This window comes from Pithys albifrons, chromosome 6 (genome assembly GCF_047495875.1).
Source record: "Pithys albifrons albifrons isolate INPA30051 chromosome 6, PitAlb_v1, whole genome shotgun sequence".
In the NCBI taxonomy this organism is placed as follows: domain Eukaryota; kingdom Metazoa; phylum Chordata; class Aves; order Passeriformes; family Thamnophilidae; genus Pithys; species Pithys albifrons.
This window is the reverse complement of record NC_092463.1, coordinates 17,808,060-17,825,740: the sequence shown is the minus strand read 5'-3', so window position 1 is coordinate 17,825,740 and position 17,681 is coordinate 17,808,060. Positions and strand designations below refer to the sequence as shown.

Here is a 17,681-nt window from a genome sequence, read left to right as displayed (position 1 = left end):
ATCAGTCACTTTCCTGTGTCTATTCCAGTGATGAAATTCATATTTGCCCCTGTGAGTCACTTCTGAAAGTAGAGCTGATAGAGTAAAACTAATAAATAGAAAATACATTAGTAATACAGACACAACATCACAAAGAGCTCTGGTTGTAGACTAAACTGGAATACTGTTTTGTGATGGTATTTGTACTTCTAACATCCCAATGTTGCTGTGGTGTTGCCCCTTCTTTCTACCCACTTCCTCTTTGTGGGAAAGGCAGGAGCAGTGAACTGCACACTTGGAAAAAGGAAATGAAACCTCTCAGAAAAGAGAGAGATTTTGCAGAACAATAGAAAGGCCTAATCTCGTGATCTAAAATTAAGTGTGAAATCTGTATGTCTGTCCTAGTCTTCCTACATACACACTGTCTGTATGAGGTGCTTCAGGCATCATTCATGAGAGATTAGGCTTGATGAACTGCTTCTCATACTTTTTCATGGCACCAAGTGCACCAGGAAATGAAAACTAAAGTTTTAATTAATGTAACCTGAAAGTGTCAGGACGTCCAGAATTAAAACACAAAATGCCCACCAATCATGTATCACCAGGCTGAGGGAGGTGAATGTGGGTAATAATCCAGGAAGAATGCTTGCAGCAGTTGGTAGCACTGGAGCAGTTTACAACAGAAAAGATAAAATGACTTAATACTGGCCTGGAATAGGCAGCTGGATTTGCTGAGGCTGAATATTGTGTGTGACATGTCAGGATGTGGGTGGCACGAGTGCCCTGGGCTGTGTCTGGGGAGTAGGATGGGATGTTTCTGGGGAACCTGGGCAGAGCAAGAAGGGCTGGCTGGGACCACTGCATAGCCTCGTCCCAGAGGGCTGACTCTTGGAGGAGGGAAGTGTTTTAATTCAGCTTTTCTAGATTTTCAGGGGCTGGTGTTGAGGAAGGAAATAGAGAAACTGGATTTTTTGTAGCATTGATTAATTATAGAAAGTTGATACCTGTTCCTTCTTGTTAAATGTCCAGAAAATTTTACTGTTAGATTGACAATAATATTTGCTTAATGTTATTTGCTGTTTGTTCTCTTTTGGAGGATTCTGCTTTATGAGGACTTCCTGTTGGACCTCAGTCCTTCTTATCAAACTAGCTATTGATAAAAATTACAGCTGCTTGCTTTTCTCCATTTATACCCAGTACTCACTTCAGGCAATCATGAGGCATGATATGATTTAACTTTTTAATTATTCTTTTTATGAGTGTATCCTTTTGGAAAGTCCACATAATATAACCTGAACACACAGGTGGATTTTAGAATGTTTTGTGGTGACAGACTTCAGAATAGAAATTTTGCTGCCAAAACAAAATCTGAAAATTTGTTTGGCATAGGAGATGTACAGTGTTTAGAAAATTTTACTGGCTCTACTTGGAGTATAAATTCCTTCCAACTTCTGAAAAAGTACCTCAGCTACAGAGAAATTTCAAATGAGTATGAATATTCACAAACAAATCTGAATTCCTGCTGAAGCAATGGGTGAAAAAACCAAACCACAATATTTGAAAGACACTTGAAGCTACAAGGAATGTACTTGCTCCGTTCAGCTGAATATTAGGAACGATAGCACCAGTCTGTAGTAGTCAATGGATCATGGGACACAATTTTAAAATACAAACCTGAAATTTTTACTAAGAAGGACTGCCTTCATTGTTGGGCAGGTAAAGTTAGGATTTGTCATGCATTTCTATCCATGGTAATAACATAATGTCATATCTGCAGACGTGTCTAACAAATTGATTGAAACACTTTTTAGTACCTTAAAAACATTCAATTTTCCCAACTCAGGATGGTTTGATTCCCACTTGATTAACTATAATCTCAATTGCAAGTTGAAATAACTCTTTCAAGAAATGTCACCCAACTTGTAAAATAAAGTTCACTAAATTTTATCAGTATTCTCTTGTACTGTAAAACCACCAGCACTTTTTTCCTGAAGTTGCTTCCTCTTTTCATTTCTTATCACGAGAAGCAATTTTGTATTTTCAAATAGTCTCCAAGTGTCACCCACTGTTTTATTTCCTCTTACTGACAATTTCATAATTTCATTCTGTATTTGCTTCCCAGTCTTCAATGTAACTTCTTGCTCTTTCACTGCTTCACTCTGTGGGTCAGGTTGATACTCCCATTGTTCATTAAGTCATTTACTGTCTATATATTTGACTGTAGGTTTCTCCTTTATTCCTCATATCTGAGTAGTCTCTCTCAAACTGCCAGGGCTGAAGCTTTTTGAGAAGGACTTATGAAAGAACTCAAACATGAAAATGCTCCTTAACAAAGTGTGCTTTATAGCCTAAAATCAGGTCTGGTGCATGGAGAAGAAAAGACAGCAAGTGTGACAACAATTTATGGAGAAGGCTGCAATGTGCCTGGAAGCCACGGGTCAGTAAGTGTGTCTTCCATAGAGGCACATTAGGAAAGTGTAAACAAGAATATAATTAGTGAGGACATTCAAAAAGGTGATGCAGCTTTTGCAAAGGGAAGTCACATCTCACCAAAATTACAGTGTACCTAGACATTCAAAAAGCTTTTATGCAAATGTCTTCATCAAAACCTTTAAAGAAATAAGTAAAACTAATGGTGTGAAAAGTAGAGTTCTACCATTGATGAAGATCTGTTTAAAAAGAATAGTTGAAAAATCTAGGTATCAATAGTCAGTTTTCAAAATGAAAGCAGATAAACAACAAGGATGCTGAGGCACTTTGCTGAGAACTGCACATTTCAACAGTCATAGAAAATGTAAGAAAAGAGAGAAATGCGTAGATAACATTTCCTTTGCATAATCAACTATAAGCCTGACTGTAACGAACCATGGAAGCCTCTTCGTCTCTGGTTTGTCAGGTACGCAGCATCTCAAGTGACATGGCAGAGAGATCCTCAGCTGCTGTACAGGAACCTGTCAGGCATTTATTCACATTACAATTTAAAAAAATTAAATTCCGCAATATTTCAGTTTTTCATTGCTACAGTGGCATCCCAGACTCCATTCTCCTTTTACAAGGAAAGTAGGGAATTTGAGGGTTTTATTCCCTTGCCTTGTAGAGTATCTGAGGAAGAAGTGAGGGGATAAAATACTGTCTCATCAGTCTTCTGTGAATACATGGTGAGATAACCAGTCTCTCTCTGGGTGGGGGAGCACAGGTGGATAGTGCAGATCGCGATTGTGGCCACATGTCCCATGTTTGTGTGGAGATGTCACCTGGCTCCTCACCGGTCTCTGCTCAGATCCCTCATGTCCCTCCCTGCAAAAGAGCCACTGCAAGCCCTGACCGGGTCCAGGACACAGAGGGGCTGTATGGACACACCTGCCCCCAGGACAGACTTTGCAGTGTTAAGTGTTGTATTTGCTTTCAGAGAACAGCTCACAGCTCCTCTCATGCTATGATGAACACAGCACACAGACAACAGACTTATTTTGGTGTTAGGGGGAAGAGCTTTAATGTGAGAGCATTCACTGACCTCTTGAGGGGACTGATTAATCCATGGATCCCCTGTTTTGGCCGAGTACAGTGTAATGTTAACATAATTAATTATATAATTAATATTAAGAGACCGAATCCTATTGTCATGCCTTTTTGTCCATGAATGAGCCACAGTTTTCCTTACAAAAATTTAGGGAAAAGAAGAGGCAAATCCCACCAAGATAACAATTTACTTACAGCTAGTCTCTATAGGACTGTTTTATGAATAGGGGTTTTGAAAGGATTCATGTTTTAGTAGAGATTAATGAGCAGTGCATTTCTTATTTGATGTTCACCAGGAAAAATTAGGACAAAAATTTGACCTGAAGGTGTGTTGGAACAGATTTATTTAGGTCTCCCAGAAGGACAACATCTAATGAAATTTTTGATGGGTTGGATTTGACCACTAATAAAATATTGCATTCCATTTTAAGATGATGAAACCTGTAAAACTCTGGAAGATTTTTCAAAGGATTTTTTTTCCATTCTTTTTATTTCAAACTAATTTTTTTAAACCAAAAGGTTAATTGATACTTTGAAATTAAAAGTTTTACTATAAATATTCCCAAAGAATAAATTTAATTTAATTTTAACTGTTTCAGCCTTTTACAATTTTGACCTCCCACATATCTTGGCTGAAGCAATTCACTAGATTTACTTGGATTTATGCATATTTCAGATACCCCAAAGTCCATTTGGAGAAAAATGCACTTATTGTCAATACTCATCTGTACTACAGCATCCTAAATTAATCTCAGTTGTAATATGGTGATGGCCAAAGTTAACCAGGCTTAGTGAGGCTAAATACATGGAGATACAAGGCATTTCAGGAACTGAAATTATTTCTAGAACTAAAAGCTTACAGCTCATTATCTTTGAGGGCAAAATTGTTAAATTAATGTCTTTATACTGCTTTCAGGTTTTTTATTTTAGCACTTCTTTGGAAAAGTTAGTATTGATTGCTACATATTGAGATCTGTAAATAGAAAAATGAACAAAAGTTTTACATTTACTCCAGAAAGTAAAAAAGAGTGCCTCTCCTGAAAAGGAGAAGCTGACAAGGGACAGTCATACTCAGACTCACTGCCTCTCTGGGTCAGTGTTCTGCCTCTTTTTGTATTCATAGTTCACCATGATTTCCCAGCGCCAATTGAGGGCCTTTGTAAATCCTTTGTGAGTGTTTTTTTACCCACACAGAACCGAACTCGGAAACAAAATCCAGTCAATTAAACAAACAAAGCTGAAGATGTCAGGCTGTGGTTGTGATGCCAGTGGCAGGATCCCGAGAGGGACCTGTGGGAAGCAGTCCAAAAGCATGAGGCCATTCTGTGGGTGAGCCTTAACTGTTTTCTCTTTCCAGGGCATTTGCTTTATGCTGTGGGAGATGCAAGCCAGTCCCTAATGCTGTTCACTCTGTGCCAGAGGCTGCCCACATTTCCATGGCTGTCTTGCCTGCAGCTGCTTCTCTTCTTCAAGGAACAGGGTGGGTCAGGATGTGGCAGCCCCTCACTTCCCTTTCCAGCACTGCTTTGGACAGATCCCACCAGCTGCAGAGAAATTCTTCTTGTTCATTGGTCCTTATGTGTCTGTCCACAGGGTGGAGGTCGTGACTTGCACATGATCCAGACTGCACAGAAAATAAGCATCAAAACTAGGATTATTGGAGGGATCAGGTCATGGAGCAGAAAGGGAAGGTGGAAAGCAAGAGGAAGTATTTATGTGCCAAGGGAAACAGCAAAAAAAGGTCTTGTCATGAAGAATGTTTTGCCTTTGTAGCTTGTCTCTTGCCATGTTGTTGCCCACACAGAGCTGCAGTCCAGCTCTCTCTAGCACAGAAATTGAATGAGGAGGCTGGAGCCTCCTGTAGGATCCTTTGATGCTGTGGTTTGATGGTGGATACAGGTCAAAGTGCAGTGATCCTTGGGAGCCCACGTTTGGAGCTGTTACTAGCAGGGAATGTGCTGGAGGGGTGAAGGTGAGGGCTGTTGATTACAGTGTGAGGCAGGACCATTGTTAGAAAGGAATCTGTGTTGGTAGGAGGTTGCCAGTGAAAGGAAGCGGAATGTAGTTCAGCACTGTTGGAAACATGGTCTTTTCACAGTGCATTTGTCTTGTCTTCCAAACACAAGTGTATCACACTGAATGCAATTTTCTTTATTTCCAACAGCCTTATGTCTTTATTTCATAATTAGTTAAAAAGAGGAAGAAACAAATAGCAGTGTCGCATGTCTGATGTGATTTTTTTTGTCCTCTCAGCAAGATTGTTTTGGCTTGGTTGGTCAGTTGTGTAATCCCTTATTAATCCTAATAAAACAGCAGCAAAGATTTATCCTGAGTTTACCCCTATTTGCTCAATGCTGTTCTGAACATGCTTTTTATTCTTTAGTAATATGTTATTAAGGCGAGGTTGCCTTATCAAAAGCTTTAACCAAGGCAAAATTATTCTTTTCTGCCTGTAGAATGGGAAGGATTTGATAGAAGACTGAAGCACCTATGGCCAGAGAAATGCCATGACAGGAAATCAGATCAGAGGAGATTTTTGGTGGGACTCACATACAGACTTGTGCTGTGGAGTGGGACACAGAGAAACAGAAAAACTTCAGCAATGCTGATTTAGAAAGGGGTCCGTAATGGGTAACAGACACAAGGGTCAGATGCAGGACATCTTTAACACCTACTGAGGACCCTCATGAGGGTCTCCTGATCCTGTTTGGGGCTATGTCCTCTGGTGTGTATTTCCAGCCTGAGCAGACACAGCCAGGCTACAGTGGATGCTGAATGCTGATGTGCCATGCACACAGCAGGAGCCAAATAAGCCTCAGAAAAATTTCACTTAATGTTACAAAGATTTGGTTTGGAATGACCCCTGGAAGGCAAGAGCCACCCCTGGGGCAGACCCATGGTGCAGAAGAGCATTAGAGAGAAGAAAGTGAGTATGATAACTCCGAAGCTCAGAAGTGATCCAAGATCCAAGGCTCAAAGAGGGAAAGAGCAAACTTAGCAATCAGACCAAAATTCAGACGTCCACTAAACTCTCTTTTCTTTCCCATGTGTTTTCTCCTGCTTTTTGTTTCATTCTGGTTCTGGAGGAAATGCTGGCATGTGTTCCTTCCCCACCACAAGTGGGAAACAGCTGGGGAGAGAGTCCTCTCTTTCCACAAAGCTGAGCTGTACCACAGGGATTTGCTGCCAGTCTGTTAGTCTTGCATGTAATGAAACTCCTGACATGGCAACGATACATTTATTTTTTTTCAACTGTTCTTTTTTGTCTTCCAGGGTTTGGTATGACCACCCCAGCCACCATTGGAGGCAAAATTTTTCTGATATTTTACGGCCTCATAGGATGTGCAGGGACCCTTTTGTTCTTTAACCTGTTCTTGGAGCGGTTGATCACAGTCATAGCTTACATCATGAAGTCCTGCCACGAAAGACAGCTGAGGAGGAAAGGGGTTCTCCCTCACAGCAGTCGGCGGGGCTCGAGGACCTCTGATGTGGACAGCCTGGCGGGCTGGAAGCCCTCTGTGTACTATGTCATGCTGATTTTATGTGTAGCATCACTCATCATTTCCTGCTGTGCCTCTGCAATGTACACACCAATTGAAGGGTGGAGTTACTTTGACTCACTTTACTTCTGCTTTGTGGCCTTCAGCACCATTGGGTTTGGGGATCTGGTCAGTAGCCAGAATGCCAATTACGAGAGCCAAGGCCTTTACCGCTTTGGCAACTTTGTCTTCATACTCATGGGGGTGTGCTGCATCTATTCCTTATTTAATGTGATCTCTATTGTGATCAAACAATCCATAAACTGGATATTAAAGAAATTATCCTGCAAGTGCTGCCACAGATGCCAAAGACGATTATTTCATTCCCGGAGGAATGTGGTAATGCCCGGAAATGTGCGCAGCCAGAGAAACATCTCCATCGAGACTGATGCTGTCCACGAGAGTGACACAGATGGACGCCGTCTGTCAGGAGAGATGATCTCCATGAGAGACTTCCTGGCCTCCAATAAGGTCTCACTGGCCATCATGCAGAAACAGCTATCAGAAACTGCTAATGGGTATCCAAGGCAAATGAACTCTAATTCCAAGCAAAATGGATTCTCTGGTGGGATTGGAGCCCTGGCAATTATGAATAACAGACTGGCAGAGACAAGTGTGGATAGGTAAAATAATAACAGTTAACAGCAGTGAAACAGTGTGAACTGTTTCAACAAGTATTAAAATAATGTGAATCAAGTGGAAATAGCCAGGGAGAGAAAGCCACCAGAGGGTGGGAGAGAATACCTCCTGATGGAAGATCTCTGACACCTTTTTGGGGCTGTCACTTAATTGCACCAGTCACAGCCTTCTCTATTCCCCTTCCTTCTGCTTCCTCAAGTAGGTCACTGCAGAAGAAATTTAATTTAGCCTTCAGATCAAATTTCTATGTCCTGTTCTTTTCCATTTATGTAAAATACAGATTTCAGGATAAGAAATCTGGATGGGAAGAAACCAAGTGTGTCTACTGAACACATTCTTAATTTAAAGATTATTTGGAGCTTTCTGTCTTACTTTATCATACCTGTTTCAAGAAAGTAGCTTATCTGAGACCAAGAGAGGAATCAGCCTTTCTCTCTGATATTGCACATCTAACTTAATGAAAAATAGTATGAAAGTTGGTAGGTATATTCTGGAGCTATTGTTATGTGAATGAGGAGAGAATTTTGCCCTTAGAATTTAATTTAGTCGTTCCTTTAAGAGGATACTGTCAAAAGTGATAGAATAAAAACTTATCCTACTTTTTCTTTTGTTCTCTTAATTTGCAAAGTGAGATTTTTTTTTCAAGGCTACTTTTTCTTCTAGAATTGAATCACTGTGGCTTCCTGTTTCAAAAATATCAAATTAAATTTAAAACTGACATATTTCTGAGCGATGTGAATTATTCCACGGTAGCAATCATAGACTTTCCAAGTTTCTGTTCATATTTGGCTCAGTTGAGACTGAAGCAATTGAGCATCAACATTGTGTAATGCAACTAGTAACTGAGTTGATACAACAGGCTTTAGTATGCAATTAAATTGCCATGCCAGTATCCAAGGTATTATTATAAATGACTGTGATCACAGAATCACTTTGGCAGTGTCCTATTTCTCTTTCATGTAATTCTGTCATTCTTCACCTGTTTCCCTGGCTTTCAGTGATGATAATGACAGGGTCTGGGTTAGGGAAATAGAAAATGTTTAACTCCTTGTTTTTCTCAATGAAATGCTCTGAGTGTTCATTATGACTAGAAAGGAAATTTCAATGAGAAGAATAATAGCAGAGAGAAGAACATGAAACAGGAAAGAGGTGATCTTTAATGACAGTGAAATCAGTCTTTATATTAGACAACTGGAGAAATAAGAGCTCAAATTAACATAAAGTCTAGCAAGAATTTAAGGAAGACTGAGCTGAATTCCTGATTCACTTTAACCACATAATGCATTAAAGCTAAACAGTATATGAGAGTGTAAATAAGCAGAACTGTTCGAAAAGGACCTGAGAAAAACAGTAGGTGCATCAGGACAAAATGTTTCCTCGCAGCTAGAAAGCCTTTCAGAATAGTACAATTTTAGGGAATTTAAAACACCATTATGCAATTCTCATTTTCTCTCATACAGAACAATGCAGATAGCCTTTTCAGTTTAATTTTTATTAGGAATTAATATTGTATCCTTTTTGTTTGTTCTGGCCAAAAGTTCTTTTATTTAGATTTCTAATACTGTAGAATAACATTTTTATACGCATTTAAAGCAATATTTGGATTTGAAAACAAAATATTAGAATCCTTTCATGCAATAAACTAACCCCAGATTTTCAACAAATAACTGGTGAAAAGAACTACAGTTCTTTTGACATTATTAGAGGTCAATTATCCTGATTTAAAGTCATATCCTTCAGTCCTTAGTTACATGGAAAGCTTTAAGCTGAAGTCATTAGTCCATATTCTGATATCCATCAACTCAGCTGTGCAGCAGTGAAGTAGCCCTAGAAGTATCCCTTCATATTTGCATCCATGTAAACTCTGAATCAGCCCCCAAACCCTAACTTTGCTGAAAAAAGTAGTCTTACTTGGATTTTTTGTGGGATTAAGTATTAGCAAAAATTGCCACAGAGTTAATTTAGATGAGACTATAATACCCAAGATCCATTACAATGTTACACTTTTTTTTCTTTTATTCTAAGGCCTTCTTTGTCTCAAACTCACTGAATAAAAATACTTTGATATAAAAAAAGTAGTGCTCTGAAGCCTTCTTTCCAAAATCATTCAGCAATGCCTCTGCTCACTGCCTATAACCCTAAGATCTCATTGTTACTGGTGTATTCCTCATGCTGCCAACCAGCAGAAACAGTTTAGGACTTGACCCATTGCTAGAGCAATCATGAAGATGGTCTTCAGATCGTTTCAACTGCTCCCAAGACATGAGACAGTTATGCTGCTCGGTTCCATTCTTTGTGGTACCAAGCCTTGGTTACTCATCACCACAGAGGGATCTTATCAGCTATTTCCCATAGATCTGAAAACATGTATGGGTACGAAAGCAAGGGACTAATAAATAGTCGTGATCAAAGCGGTGTGGCAAGGCTGTGTGAGATCCTCAGTGTACACTAACAGTGCTTTCATTGACTGCTGACCTCCTGCTCCTGCAAGCACTGCCTTCCTCATGCCCCACGCCTACCAGTTGCAAGGCTCTGCACTGGTTTGTGGTTGGATTTCATATCCACTGAGGATAATAAGGGAGTAACTGCACTGATCACTTCTACTCAGATGTGAATTGCCATTCCCAAGATGAAGATCTGGCATATTCTGTCCCTGTGCCACCTTGTATATTGTCATCCTGTCCTCGAAAGACCTCTGACTTTGTCATCGAGTTTGCTTTGTAGCAGCCACACTAAACTTTGAAAGAGGCATCTTTACCAAGGAGAGCAGGAGAATTCTTAGATAATACTTTGGGATAAATAGCAAGACTTAAGGTCAGAGAGGGAGATTTCTTACTCCAGTCCCATGATGCTGCTACAGTTGTTTTTTCTAAAGGCATTGGACAGAGAAATCCCAAAAAGCTCTGTCATAAAATAGCGTCAAGTTATTAAATCCATAAAACATATGGAGATACAAACTTGAACGTGCCAAAAAAGAGCTGAATGTAGTGTAGGAGTGACAAATGCCCATCCTGTGTGAAAAATAAATTACAATAAAAATACAGACAACATCACATTTCTTGTAAAATAGTGGTGAGAAATTAAGTGAAGTAGCCAGAGATCTTATTTCAAAGCTGTGTAAATTTTAATATTGTTTAATTAATATGGTTTGATATTGTTAAACTTATTGTTTAACACTAAAATCTCAGACAGCAAGACAAAAACCCACTTTCAAAAGTAATGAACTTCCTTTTTGCCTACTGTGAATTTGCATGATGGCTAATGAGAAATGGATGTGGGGTTTTAAGGCAAAAATATTTTAGCGGAAGCCTTGGTGCTGAATATTGAGGCTCTCAATCTGCACTTAAGAGGTCAAAGTACCACTAAAATCAGTGAGTTAAACTGTAGGTTACAGCCTGGCAAACTGAAACTGAAAGTCCTTAAAGGAGCAATCTGCTGGAAGTTGGCCTTATAGTTATGCCACAACTTAATAATATCATTATTGAACAATATAAATTTTGCACATTGAATAGAAATATCTACTGCTAACTGAAATACAATGGAACAACTAAGGGTAGCTCTTAGGTTTTCCTTCCTAGTTTAGGTCTTGTGAAATTTGTGCATGAGATGCTTTGCTGTGTATGTAGGAGTCAAAGCAGTTGCATTCCTTTATCTCTGTGAAGGACATGGGCCTCTTTTTGCAAGATCACCAACAGGCTTTTCAAAGGCATTTGATTCTTCCTGAAAGTCAATTCACTTCCCACCACACATTGACTTTCAGTAGAAGTCAGGTACCTAATTCCCTTAGGCAATTTCAGAATCCCAGCCATATATTAGGTTTTCAATCTAAGCTGACCTGACAGTGTCCCTGAAAGTTCAAACACCTGGAGCAAAGTTTCAGTGCTGCAGCACTCTAATAGCTGAACTCATTTATCTAAAAGCCTTTTTTGGTGAAAGCTTTGCATCAACCAAATAACACAAGCATTGTTTACAGCTTGATTTAATCTTGGCCTCTGACAGTTTTAGTTGTATTTGACACATTTGTAAATTAAAAAACAAAGACCAGGTTGGGTTGAGCATGAAAAACAAACCAGCCCCATTTCTCAAACTGAGTTAATCAGGAGAAAGAGGTCACGTTGGGAAAAGAACTTATTGATTAACATTATATTTTAATAAAGTTTCTCTGGAGATGGAGGGTGTTAAGTTTCTTGTATGACTCCTCTAAAACAGCTGTTGAAGCGGAGCTGTCGTGTGACCCACTGATGTCCTCACCCCGGGAACAGAAGCTCAGTGAGCCTTAACTGAGAGAAAGGTCAGCAGTTCAAGCAGTACAATTGGCATCTTTTGTTGTTTTGATTTAATTACTAACATTTGGCTAATATAGTAATTTCTTAGATTCTTCAAGAAGTAGTGAAGTTATTTCATCCAATTTCATGTACAAGCTGTGGATAATCACCAAGTGTTTTCTCTCCCCGGGTGGAAAATGCTCCCAAATACACAAGTACAATGTGTCTATCTGAGAATGTTCACAGGAGTTTTTTGCTTAATCCAGGAAATGAGAATACAATCCCTTCCCTACACCAAATTTTCCAAACAACTGGCAACAATGCCTACACAATACTCTGCTTATTATTGCCTAAAAGGTCACAATTCACTAGGAAAATTAAAGACATTGCTCATCAAGGTGGACCAATACTGTCTTACTTTTTATTAGATTTAAGAGAAAGACAGTGTGAACACAAAAAATGACACTTCAGGTCCAAGTAAACAGAAGCTTTTTGATATGGCCTGTGTTTAAAGAGCTGTTTCAGGTAATACCAGAGAAAAACCCTGTCTCTGCAGACTTTTAAGAGCATGGGCACATGTAAGAACAACTTTGTGGAATAGGTGTGCTAAGTTATGTTTTGCTTTTCTACAGTTTCACTCTAGTATTTGCCTGCAGTTTTCATTATTTGAAATTGTTTGCAATAGTAGAATAGAGGATATAAATCTGCAAAGATTTTGAGAGGGGTGATAGTGAGATATGTTTTAAATTAAATATTCTTTTCCTCAGGCTGCCTAGCTTTTCGTAAAGGGGAAGTTTGATGAAAGGCAGAATCAGTTCTTTTTAAGCAAAGATGTGGTTTCTGGATTCAAATGGATTTCCCATTAGGTGCACAGGCAGAATCTCCCAGAGAGGAGAGATGGCCTGGTTTTCAAACATTGCCTTTGAAATGTCTTACAAAGCTATTCCCCTTTTAAAGCCATAGAGACCTGTCAGTGTTTTCTGTTTATGGTCTTATCTGAGAAAACCTTAACTTGTTTTTTGATATCTTTAGAAGAAAAATATGCACATGAAGAAAAATGAAAATAACCTTCCTTAACCTTTACATGTACCACTTGAGGCTGCTGAAATTGTCCTCTATGCTTACTTGAAGTTTACATTAGAGTTTAATTTCTTCAGCTCACCAAAGAGGTTTGGTCTTATTACTGAATTGTCACAGTTCAAATCAAAGAACTTTAAAGTTGTATTTGTTCATCTATTCTAAATGCTGCAATGAGCTGATGTCTGAGTAGTGGGTGCTGTGCTAAGTTCGTTAGCATTCAAAAGGCTGGAATCACCATAGCTCTCCTCTCTACAATGGGCGGGGAGACACTGTAGCACCCAGAAGAGTCTGTGCTGCTGCAGTAGCAGGAATTGCTGGGTGTCACATGGTTTGCATCATGTGCAGGGCCAGAACTAAAGAGAGATAATGCTGGCCAGAACCACCAGAGTTCAGAATTTCACTGAGTCATTTACTCTGGAAGAGGCCTCTGGATGCCACCTAGTCTCCAAACCCTTTTGCAGAGCAGGCCTGGCTGGTGCCTGCCCCTCTCGTGCAAATACCTGTAATTTGCTGGGTGATGCTGCCTCTGCCTGTACTCCGTGCCTGCAGTGTGCCAAAGTGGCCTTCTCACATGGAATACTGGCCACTACCCTGTGCCAAGAGAAAGTCACAGCTCTTCCTCTGAGCTATTGCATTTGGGCAGATACTTAGCTCTAAGTTACACCCATTTCCTTGTAAATAGCATCCAGCCAGCTGCTTTTCTCAGCCTAATACACAGTAGATGGGTATTTCAATACCTAGGTGTCATTATTGTTGGCAGTCTTATTTGAGATGGCAAGGATTGAAAAGGTCCATCAGTCTGTCTGCCTCCTAGGCAAGGGCATTACCCTTTTTGCAAGCAACCCAGGGCACCTTGGCTTGGCTCTGCACATTGGATTTGGCTTGGTTCTTGCTCAGGAACGGATTCTGATCCACTGAAATTAATGGAGACTTTGCTTCTGGATTCTTTTATCTGACAGTTTTCAGAAGAATTAATTCCATTTTACAAAGTAATCCAAAGAAACGTGTATAGCCTTTTGCTTTGCTTTTACCACCAGCTGTGAAATGCTAATTCTACTCATGTGTTCTGCACTAAGTTATTGCCCAGGGACCATTATTTGGTCTACAAAATAATAACCTACTTCTAATGAAGACCTGCTTAATATTGAAAGTATGCAGATTATTATCCCTAATAATTGTTTTGTAGTCACTCATTTCCCCAGCTGAAAAAACTCTCACAAATACATTTTCCATGAAACATCCTGCAGTTCTGCAAGAGTAGATTTTGCTCTGTTCTGACTGTGTCAGCTTGTTCTTTCCTTCAGCTTTCTTCTCTTAGTCCTCATCCCCAAGATCCTTCTCCCTCTTTTTATTCTTTCCATTTATTTTTATCTCAATTCATCAAATCCATCTACTAGCCAAATATACCATGGGGTTTGTTTCTGCTGAACATTGCACTTGAATGTGGTCTCTGTCAAAAAAATCAGAGCCATATGTCATCTACTAAATTTAATAATAAATATATGGGTTTATTATTTTTCATTCCTGCTTCCACTGAGAGTAGAAAGGCAGTTTTTAGGAAGCTGGAGTTCAAGAATCCCATGAAGGTCCTTAGATGGAGAGCAGCAAAAGTCAGTTTGATGTCTTGGCAGCTGTAAGGGTTATTTTTCCCTCTTTTTGTACATCCAATTGACCTGCAATTTACATGAACTCTTATTTTGTCAAATGATGCCTTCAGCAGAGGCTACTGAGTTGATTCAGCCTCATAGAGTCAATACTTGTTGATTCAGCTCACTGCATTTTTACTGAATGAATGGGTCTGCATTGCTCAGTGAGCACAGTAACAACCAATAAAATTCCAGACTTCCCCACATGGCAGGAAAACAATAGTCTTGACTTCAACATCCTTCCTCTGACAAAGACTAATCTTCATGACTGCTATAAAACACAATCATGGCATAGATGTTACTTTTATCCCATTGGTTTCTCAGCCGTGGTTTCACAGGCATTGGAGTGGAATTTTTGCACCAGTATCAGAGGCAGTGATAAGATGTTCTTAAAGCATTTTTGCCTAATGCCTCAGGGAAGTAAAGTGCAAGGGGTCAAACTGTACATATGTGTCCATGTGTCTCTGTTTTCCTTTAAACATTGTCCAGTTTCAAAAAAAAGTGCCAAAGGGGATGATGGTTCAGACAGAATCAACTTCCTACCCCTTCTGATAAATGTTAGCACCCCACTTGAGGAGAAATCTGAAAGGCAGGCTCACAACTTGTTAGATACAAGACAAGCCACTCTAAACAAGTCAGGAGGAAAAGGAAGTGAGACACACAGAGGGAATGATGTTCTGAATGTCCCATCAGCTGAGAAGGTGTCAAACAGCTTACACCTCCTCAGAGCTGAGGGTAAACAGCAAGTGTTGTGATATTTTAGCAGCTCTAAAAAATAAAAAGGTCTGCCAGGATTTCAGCTTCATTGTTCACAGCTTTATCCCTGCCCTTAGCTCTTTAACCTTCTTGCATAACTAAGGCTTTAAGGCCCTGTACATAAGCAACCAAAACTATAGAAGTGTTTCACCTTTGCAGAAGACTTGGGCCTTGTTTGGCACCATGTAATAGGTCTGTGCAATAGCAAGAGTTATAATCCCCAAACTATAGCCCATGATGATAATAGAATGGAGAACTTTGTCAAGCTCTAATGAATTTCCAGTGTTAGAGATTTCACAGTTGTTCCAGGCAACCTATTGCAGAACATCTTAATTTTAAACATTTTCCCAGATGCTTAATTTAATTCTCCCTTGCTACAGCTGAGGCCCATTGTTTGCATTTGAGGCATGCTGAATATGGAGAACAAAATACTCCCTTCCTTTTTGAAAGGAAGGTATTTTTACAGTAGCTTCTCTCAGTCTTTGCTGTTTAGACTAGAAAAATCCCCTTCCATATATGACATTTTCTATAGTTGCTCTACCATGCTCCAGACTGCGCTTGATCCCTTGGTCCACCTTTTTTTTCCCTTTCAAGTACAGTGCTCAAAATCAAATACAGTGATACAGAAAATATGTTGCTAACAGTGCATGGAGCAGCATGATTATTTTCCACACCTTACCTACACATCCTGTAGGTATCACTTATTTTCTGGGCTGGTGCTTGTTATTTTAAGACACTGTTCATTCATCTTCAGTTTTTCATGTGCCACCAGTGCCAAATTCTTTTTTGCAAAATTGTTACCTAACCTATAGTGCCTCCAGTTATGCAGGTGATTATTCGTGTGAACTTCTTTCATGTATTGTTGAATTTTGTCTGTTTCTTCAGATCCCTTTACCATATCCATTTCAGTTTGAATCTTAGTCCTTCAGCATCTCTGCCATTCCTGACTGTCTGGGATCATCTCCAGACTGAAAGTTGTGTTCTCTATTCCATCATCCAAGTTAGTAATGAAAATATTGACGCAGGGCAAATTTTGCAAACCCCAGTAGATACCTTCTTCTTTAGTTTGAAACTAAACTATTGCTCTATAAATACTGTTGTCTGCATAACATTTCCCAATCAATTTTTCTCTCATTTTGTTTTGATGTCAGTAAGCTGCAATTGCAATATTTTTATTCCAGGTCATCAGACATGACCCAGAATTAACTTTCAGATGCCAATAGAATTTGCACAACTGATTAGTTGGTGGAGCAGTGGTTTAAATTTAAAGTCTGACAAAACTCCTATATCCCAGGTTAGTCACAGGGTCATGGACTGTTTCTTTAGGTTTTATCTGTCTTACAAAAATGATACGAAGGGCCTGAAAAGTTCTCCAATTAGTAAGTGACAAAAAAATTCAAATTATTTCAAAGGAAAATTAGGTTAACTGGTGGGGAAAAGGTCTGTTAAGGATGCTTCCAGCTACTTCTTTTAACAGAGAGGGTTTGTTCTGGGACATAAAATTCTGTGTGATCTACTTTAGTGAATAGCTGGGGTGGTGAAGAACTTTTTTTGCTAGCTGAAAGAAGAAAAGCACCATTTTCACCTTGACTGTAACACACTCTGTGGTGTGATGGACTGATGATGTAGCAGGCCTGGTAAGTACTTACCAAGACGAAACAGGACAAATGCATGTAAATGTCAATGTGAATCTTGATGTTCTTTTATCCATTGACTGTCAGTACCTTTGCACATAGTATTATTTGAATTGTACTCTCCCTGTTCCTCATTTCCAGTGCAATCAATACCAACCAAAAAGGGCTCTGCTAGGAATGTGTTGTGATTTGCACTGAGCATCAGGTGGGTTTGATAATAGCTCTGAGTGCCTGACGCTTGTCATGACCTGATATTACCCTTCCTTCATATCAATGCCAATGACACTAGAGATGCTTCTGGGAAGCTACAGGTTTTGAAGGTTCCCGCTCTTCCCTTGTTTTTTTTTCTATGCTCCAATCCCTAATTTAACATCTTGCCTTCCAGATGCTGGGTCTTCATCAACTCCAGTCAGCTAAAGAGTCAGAATTGAAAGCCTATCCAAAAGAATTGATGTTTAGGCAAAGCCACTGCACTACCATGATAATGGAAGATAATAGAAGAGGCTATGCAATGGTTTTTGTACTCTTCATTTGTTTGCATTTTAACTTGGATTCCTTTATTCATCATTCTCTTCTTCTGTTTTTTGTTTGTTTGTTTCAGTCTGTGAGTTCTAAGAATCTCAG

General features: G+C 39.4%; 1 protein-coding gene across 1 annotated transcript in view; it reads left to right on the top strand.

The window, feature by feature from the left end:
- The window catches only part of KCNK13 (potassium two pore domain channel subfamily K member 13), a 52,747-nt gene extending 44,349 nt beyond the window's left edge, over positions 1–8,398 (top strand). Inside the window, exon 2 of the mRNA XM_071557684.1 lies at positions 6,772–8,398. Within this exon, the coding sequence (XP_071413785.1) occupies positions 6,772–7,664 (893 nt within the window). The 3' untranslated portion in view covers positions 7,665–8,398. The remainder of the gene's footprint in view (positions 1–6,771) is intronic.
- The last annotated feature ends 9,283 nt before the right edge of the window (positions 8,399–17,681 follow it).